This window comes from Myotis brandtii, unplaced genomic scaffold (genome assembly GCF_000412655.1).
Source record: "Myotis brandtii unplaced genomic scaffold, ASM41265v1 scaffold964, whole genome shotgun sequence".
Lineage (NCBI taxonomy): Eukaryota > Metazoa > Chordata > Mammalia > Chiroptera > Vespertilionidae > Myotis > Myotis brandtii.
In genome coordinates, this window is record NW_005371989.1 from 260,724 (window position 1) to 269,491 (window position 8,768).

Sequence of the window (8,768 nt, forward strand, 5' to 3'; positions counted from 1 at the left end):
ATCCACTGAGCCAAGCCAGCCAGGGCTCACCTGCACTATTAATACCATAAAACTGTTTCCTATACAAAATAGGCCTTAAGTTAATAATCCAGAAGAGAGGGGCACCAGAAAATACTCGCAAGCATGGAAGTCTGAAACTGTTTCCTGGTGTACACAGATGGCTTAAAATTAATCCACATTCTTGATAGACCTTCTATGTCAGTGATGGCGAACCTATGACATGCGTGTCAGAGGTGACACGCAAACTCATTTTCTTGGTTGATTTTTCTTTGTTGAATGGCATTTAAATATATAAAATAAATATCAAAAATATACATCTTTGTTTTACTATGGTTGCAAATATCAAAAAATTTCTATATGTGACATGGCACCAGAGTTAAGTTAGGGTTTTTCAAAATGCTGACACGCCGAGCTCAAAAGGTTCGCCATCACTGTTCTATGTGGATCTTGTGAAGACATCAGAGAAAACCACACCTCTAAGAAAATGAAAATTAAAGAGTTGGTGGTGGTTTTGAAGATACACTTGATTGAGGGTAAGAAATACAAAAAATCAGCTGGAAGATGGTGTCCTCAAAGTTACTATGTATCTGTCTCCCTCTGTATGGTGGTGGCTCCAATATCTGACAGAATGACTTCTTTGCTTCTGCCTTCCAAATCACATAAAAGTGAGGCTATTGGTATATTTTAACATGGAACCACAGAGAAAATGAATCCTGAAAAATCTACTTTCTACCACTATCAAAAGAGGGAATAGCTCCAACTGAGATATTTTGTTTTATCACAGAACTTTTTTTTTTAAATCCTCATCTGAAGATATGTTTTTATTGATTTGAGAGAGAGAGAGAGAGAGAGAGAGAGAGCTATGAGAGAGAAACATCGACCAGTTGCCTCCTGCCTGGAATCAAACCTGCAATCCTTTTGGTGGACAGAATGGTACTCCAACCAACTGAGACATCCAGCCGGAGCAGGTCTCTCTTCTTAAGTCAACATCTACTTACCATATGTTGGTCAAGAGGAAAATGTGAAAGTTTAACAATAAAAATAAGTCACATAAAACTTTATTCTTTCATAAACTTGACAGACAAAATTTACTCCAACTTTTTATAAGAGTGGGAAAAGTAGGATCTTTTACGCCCCCCCCCCAAAAAAAAACAAACTTATTCAATAAGAAAGGGAGAATATATATAATAGACCCGGAATATGCAGGAACTGTCACAAGGCCTGTAGGAAAAAATCAACTTAAACCAAACTGTCATTTTTCAATGGCCCTTTAATACATACAAAAATAAACATCCTAAAAAAATAAACCTAATTGCATATTAGAAATACACTTGAATTAACCCATAAATCTAACAGACTTCAAAATATAAAAAGACAATGTTACTGATTTAATAAAAAATCACTACCTCATCATGTTATGTACTATTGCTGAAAGAACTCGCAGAACTATCTCCCATCGGTATTCATTTCTGAAAATAATTTCAGTTGACCCTTGAACAACGTAAGTTTGAACTGCACAGTCCACTTATATTGGGGTTAAAATCTCTGTAAATAATTGGGAATCCATACATGCAGAGGCCCAGCTGAAGTTGTAGGTGGATTTTTTATGATGCAATTGGTCAATGCCCCTAACCTCCCCTCCCCCTTGTCCAAGTGCCTACTTCAGTAAAAACCCAGTATTCAATGATGCACTATTTAGTAAGAAAAGAAAGAAGTTGGATGAACATATTTTACAATTTTATTACCAACCCTTTAATGTTGAAACTTTCTACAATATTATATATGAATTAATTTGTTTAATTCTCACCTGGGGATATTCTGGGGTTTTTAAAATTGATTTTAGAGAGAGAGAGAGAGAAAGAGAGGGAGAAGGAGGGGGACAGGGAGGAGGAGGGGGACAGGGAGGAGGAGAGAGGGAGGGAGGGGGGAGGGAGAGGGGGAGAAGGACAGAAACATTGACATGAGAAAGACACATCCCTTCGGTTGCCTCCCTTACACGCCCCTACCGGGAATTGAACCAGAAACATGGGTATGGGCCCTGACTGGGCATAGAAACTACAATCCTTTAGTGCATGGGAATGACACTCCAACCAAGTGAGCCACATCAGTCAGGGTTATATTAATTACTTTTCATCAGGTATTCTTACATTATTTACATTTTTATATTTTTGGTGGAAGTTTTACAAGTAAGGATATGGGCCAATTGAAGCATTTCCCACACTAATTACATTCAAGAGATTTGACCCAGTGAGTCCTTTCATGTCTTCAGAAGAGAAATGACTGAAGGTTTTCCCACATGCCTCACATTGATGTAGTTTCTCTGCTGAGTACACTCTCATCTTGTGATTTTGAAGGATTTTGTTAAAAGTAAAGGCTTTTCTGCATACCTGACATTCATAGTTCTTATTCCAGTGTGAGTTCTTTCATGACATTGTAAGGAACTCTGTTCAATGTAGGCTTTACCACATTGTTTTCACTCATAGTGTCTATTTCCAGTGGGAATTCTCTTATATCTTTGATGCAAACCAAGCAAGTGAATGCTTCCCCACATTCCTTACACTGATATGATGTTATTTCAAGTATGCATTTTCACGTGTCTTAGAAGGGATTTTCGAGAAATGAAGGCTTTACCACAATGTTTACATTCAAAGGGCTTCTCTCCAGTGTGAGTCCTTTCATGTGTTTGTAAGGAACTGTAAGATATAAAGGCCTTTCCACATTGCTTGCATCCATAGGGTCTCTCCCCACTGTGAATTCTTTCATGTATTCGAAGATTACTGGGATATTTGAATGCTTTACTACATTTTTTACATACATAGGGTTCCTCTCCTTTGTGAGTCCTTTTGTGCATTTGTAAAGAACTGGAATATCTGAAGAATTTTTCACATTCCTTGCATTTGTAAGGTTTCTCTCCTGTGTGAGTTCTTTCATGTGTTTGTAAGTTACCAGAAGATCTGAAGGCTTTTCCACATTCTTTACATCCATAGGGTTTCTCTCCTGTGTGCGTCCTTTCATGTGTTTGTAAGGAATTGGAAAATCTAAAGGCTTTTTCACATTCTTTACATTTATACCGTTTTTCTGCAATATGAGTTCTTTCATGTTTTCGAAGGTAATTGGGAGCGCTGAATGCTTTACCACAATGCTTGCACTCATAGGGTTTCTCTCCAGTGTGAGACCTTTCATGTATTTGTAAGGACCTGTAATTACTGAAGGCCTTTCCACATTCCTTACATTCATAGGGTTTCTCTCCTTCGTGAGTTCTTCTGTGTGGTTGTAAGGCACTGTAAGATCGGAAGGCCTTTCCGCATTCCTGACATTCATAGGGTTTCTCTTCAGTGTGAGTTGCTTCGTGTATTCGAAGGTAACTGGGATACATGAATGCCTTACCGCATTTTTGGCATAGATAGGGTTTCTCTTCAGTGTGATTTCTTTCATGTCTCTGAAAACTTTTATAACATCTGAAGGCTTTCCCACAGTGTTTACATTGATAGGGCTTCTCTCCTGTGTGGGTTCTCTCACATATTTGCAGCGCAGCTGAAGAACTAAAGGTTTTCCCACAAACCTTACATTTATAAGGAGCATCGACAGTGTGTGTGATCATGTGTCTTTGGAGGGCTTTGAGCCACATGAAGGTTTTCCCACATTCCTCACATTTATAGGGTTTCTCAACGTTGTGATTTTGTTCATGTTTTTCAAAACACTGAAGATAACGGAAAGCTCGCCCACATATGTTACATTTATATGGCTTCTCTCCATACTTATGATACTCAGCTGGCTTGTGTCCAGTGTGACACCCGGTGTGCCTGTTATTGGATGAATGATCCATGACGACTCTTCCACGCACACTGTATTTCCATGGTTTTACTGAAGGAAACATCTTCTTCACATTAATATTGGGAATAAAGCTGAAGTTTTCTCCATACGGACTACTTTTTTCTCCTTTACAGAGCCTCTGTACCATATGAATTCTTGTGGGGGGGGGGAGGAAGAAGCACATTATTAATAATTTATTTATTAGTGATGCTATGTATTTATTAGTAGAATATTTGAAGTATATTTTTATAATTTATAGCAAAATTGTAAGTATTCTGCTTGATCAGTATTGTTTGAAATAGAACACACTGAAAACTCTAAAAGACAACTTTACCTTGCAATTATTAAAAGTGACATTCATATATATGGTTTATTAATGCTGTCTCCATGGGAACTAGTTTGCAAATGTGAACACTATGTCATATATAAGAAAGTAATTTGGTGAAAATTTCTGGGAAGTAATTAATTTGAAGCAGAGGTTCTTTTGTTTTCTTCTTCTTCTTTTTTTCTTTTTTGTTAATCCTCACCCAAAGATATTTTTCCATTGATCTTTTAGAAAATGTGGAAAAGAGCAGAAAAGACAGAGAGAAACATTGATGTGAGACAAACACATTGATTGATTGCCTCTTGCATGTGCCCTGAACAGGGCCTGGGCTGGGGAGGAACCTGCAACCAAGGTACGTGCCCTTGACTGGAATCGAACCTGGGACCCTTTGGTCCGCAGGCCAACGCTTTATCCACTGAGCCAAACCAGCTAGGGCTGTGAGGCCCTGCTTTCTATTGTGTGACTCACCTTTGTTTTCTCCCTGGGTTTTTATACTGATCTTCCATATCAACATCTTCCCATTTTTTACCTATAATGCAGACCCAGAGAAAGCATTCCAAAGTATTAGAAATGATAGAAAATTTATTAGATTTTAGTTCTATAATTAGCTATGACCATCCCCAGTTTATTTACCAATGTCCTCCCTTCCCACATTAAACACCTAAATGTTGAAGGAGAAGAAATATTTGTCCTCTAAATGAGGAGGTGAAGGGAACTTGTCATCCTTACCTATTGAAACCAGGTTTCTGAAGGTTTCCAGCATCACCTCTCTGTAGAGTTTCTTCTGTGAAGGATCCAGTAAGGCCCACTCCTCCAGACTGAAGTTCACAGCCACATCCTCAAAAGACACTGAGTCCTAGAACACCCCAAATGTGTGTACAGTAGGATGAGTGAGACTGATAGCACTGGACACCTAGACTCCATTTATAAGAAGGTAACATATGATTCTATCATCTCCAAACATTTATACTATGAGTTAATCAACAATAATTTACTCTCTATCAACACTTAATTTTTTATAAATTTATAAATTTTTTATAAAATTAATGCCATCATATTATGGGCTCAATCCCCGATGGGGGGCGTACAGGAGGTAGCAAGTAAAAATTATCAACACATTTTTACTGTGATCACATTACATCATATCTTTCTCTAATGTCAGGGTTCAGAGTATACTGGGAAACGACAGACATGTTACACTAATAAAACAAATATTATTTTAAAACCATCTGCCCTGACCGGTGTGGCTCAGTTGGTTTGGGCATTGTTCCATGCACCAAAAGATTGCTGGTTCGATTCCTAGTCAGGTCACATGCCTGGGTTATGGGCTCAATCCCCGATGGGGGGGCGTGCCGGAGGTAGCTGATTGATGTTCCACTCTCACATCGATGTTTCTCTTTCTCTCTCACTTTCCCTCCCTCTCTCTCTCCCTTCCTCTCTCTCTAAAAAGCAATTACGTGTATGTATGTATGTGTGTGTATGTATGTGTGTGTGTGTGTGTGTGTGTGTGTGTGTGTGTATATATATATATATATATATATATATATATATATATATATATATATATATATATATATATATATATATATATATATATATATAATATATTAAAATTTTTCAACCCTGGCCGGTGTGCTCAGCAGTTAGAGCATCAGCCTGTGCACTGAAGGATCACAGGTTCAATTCATGGTCAAGGGCACATACCTGGGAGGCAACCAATTAATGTATCTGTCTCACAACTGATGTTTCCCTCTCTCTCTCATCGATTCATTATGAAAAAAATTCTTTGTATCTGTCTCCTTATTACCCATTTACCGAACCCCATGAAACCTCATCTGCATGAGGTTTAAATAAGTAAAAACATAGTGAAAAACTGGAAGCTTTTCCTTCTGCTCCCATTACCAAAAACGAAGAGTCCAGGAGGCTTGTGGAAATCCTACATTTATCAGAGCCCAGCTGGCCATGCTTTCTTAAAGTTCTGCAGACCATTCGGAGTACAGACATGCTTTGTTTATTGGGCTTTAATTTATTGCATTTGGCAGATCTTGCATTTTCATCAACATGGAGATAAGACCCTCCACCAGCAATACGATAACACCTCCCTGAAGGCTCAGATGATGGTGAGCTTTTGTTAAGCAATAAAGTATTTTTAAATTTTATTTATTGATTTTAGAGAGAGGAAGGGAAAAACATCTGTTTTATCGTTGTTCCACTTATTTATGCATTCATTTGTTGATTCTTGTATGTGCCCTGACTGGAGATCGAACCTGTAGCCTTGGTGTATTGGGACAATGTTCTAACCAACTGTGCTACCCAGCCAGGGCCGTGCAGTAAAGTTTTTGGGTGTTTTTTTTTTTTTAACTATGGCAGGTACATTGACATTGGAGACATGGTATTGCACACTTAACAGATTAAAGTATCATGTAAATAGAACTTCTTTATATACTGGGGAACCAAAAAAACTGTAGAATAATTATTGGCTCATGCACTTTACTGCGATGGTCTGGAACTGAACCTGCAGTATCTCCAAGGCATGCCTGCAATCCCAGGCAGCTGGCTGAGAAACTATTCCTGTGGGGAAGCACTACTTGACCTTGTGGAATTGTTATCACAGACTCGGTTCTTCCTTCTTTCAGTACAATTTTATGGCCTAGAAAGTTATTTGGAACTTAGAGCTCAGGTATTAGGAAGAAGGCAAGACCACTTAGCCCACAAAACCCCTATGCGCGTGTGCATCGGGGCTGCCTCTGAGGCAGGATAGTAAGGGGGATTCCTTGGCAAGTGGAATAAGGGAAACTGAGACAAAATAATTAAACAAGGCCAAACAACCTGAGCAATTTACAGGCAGCTAATGAATCACAAGGTTTTATCTTCCCTAACCAAGGACACTAAGGAGCAAATGGTTTGCAAATTCCAGACTGTCCAGGGATAGAATGGCCCCAATCCCGGTCCCTAGGGGCTTCACCCCTTTTGAGGCCTATAATGTAGGGACCACTAATCAAATAGCTGGTTCTTGGCGCTCTCACCCTGGCCAAACTCCCGATTACCTCTGATGAGCCCCAGAGATCACCGAGTATTAGCCTAGGCCAGGCCCCGCAGCAGAACGGCAGCGGCGGCTGCAACATCAGCCGTTACAGCCTTTCAGAGGCCGGTCTAATGCACCTGTAGCAACATTACTGGAGCTGAGGGTCCCTAAAAATGGGGAAAATAGAAGGGGGAAGGGAGAAGGGAAGGAGGGAAATGAGGACGGTACGGGAAAGGGGGAAGGATGGGGCGGGACACCGCGGGGAAGGCCAAGGGTTGACTGGCGGGATTCTGACGTTCCCATGGAAACGTATCCCTCCGCTTGTGATTGGTCCTCTACGCTCTTCAGCCCCCCGCGCTCCTCCCCCCCCACGCCGCTGCTCGGGTGTTTCCGCCCAGCTCCTTTGTGCCGCGCAGAACGCCGAGGTGACGCATGCGCAAAGAGACCCAGCCGCCGCCTATATAAACCGGAACCCAGGCTCTTCCTCGTAGTGCCGCTGGGACCGTTGGTGTGCGAGGTCTGTACAGCTTCTCGTGTCACTTGGATCCTGGGCTCTGCGAGCTGAACGAGCCGAGCTCGGGGGCCAGCCATCATGTCGCGCCACGGGCGGTACGGAGGAGATAAGAGGCTGCCGGGACTCGGGGCGGGACCGCCTCGCGCTCGGAATATCCTACCGCTCATCTGCTCCCGTGTTTTCGAGGCGTTTTCCCACCGTACTAGGACGTGAAGAACTTTGCCCTACCTCCAGCTCTTCAGAAATGTGCCGACTTTGCTGGCTTTAAGACCACGTTCAGTTCTTGATAAGAGCACAAAATAATGTTTTGCACGGTCTTAAGGGTGTGCAAAGAATTCATTCTAACTTGGGTCAAGTTTTCCATAACACCCGTTCTTCTGTTTGCATTTTTAAACAGAAACCAAGGTGTATGTTGGTAACCTGGGAACAGGTGCTGGCAAAGGAAAGTGCTTTCAGTTACTATGGCCCCTTAAGAACTGTGTGGATTGCAAGAAATCCTCCTGGATTTGCCTTTGTGGGATTTGAAGACCCTAGAGATGCAGAAGAGTGCGTGCGGAAAGGGGCTGGCACCTGAGGACGCGGCTTTTTGAATCGGGAGGGAGTCACAAGCTCCCGACTGCTCTGAACTCCAGTTCCGGGAAGTCTCTGGGGACCCAGGACTCATACGGGGAGAAACTGGACTGTCTGGCAGCAGGCAGAACTCGGAACTTGAGGGCGGCTTTCCCTCAGAGGTGCTTGCAGCAATTACCGGGACACTGGGACACGGGGCCCCTTAGGGCAGGGCTGAAGATCAGCCATAGCTGCTTGCTCTGCCCTGTTGATTCCCTGAAACCCCGCCCCACCCAGGCTGCGGCAGAGGCTTTTGCATATGAATGCCCTGACCCTTTGCAATCTGAAAATTACCTAACAAATTGCAGCTGGGCCAGATAGACCCAGAACTTCCAAGAGCAGGCCCAAGGCCCCACAGCAGCTTACATTGCTTCACAGCTGGGCCTCATCTGGGCACCTCCAAACCCCCAAAAAAGGAAGGGGAATCTGCAGATCTCTCCGTAGCTCCTGCTGGGTAGCCTCAGGCAGAGGCTAAATTAGCA

General features: G+C 42.0%; 1 protein-coding gene across 1 annotated transcript in view; it reads right to left on the bottom strand.

Moving 5' to 3' along the window:
• Window positions 1–1,987: 1,987 nt before the first annotated feature.
• Window positions 1,988–8,768, bottom strand: part of LOC102263505 (zinc finger protein 14-like) — a 57,977-nt gene continuing 51,196 nt past the window's right edge. Inside the window, 2 exon segments of the mRNA XM_014533313.1 lie at window positions 1,988–3,750; window positions 4,607–4,615. Of these exon segments, the coding sequence (XP_014388799.1) occupies window positions 2,576–3,750; window positions 4,607–4,615 (1,184 nt within the window). The 3' untranslated portion in view covers window positions 1,988–2,575.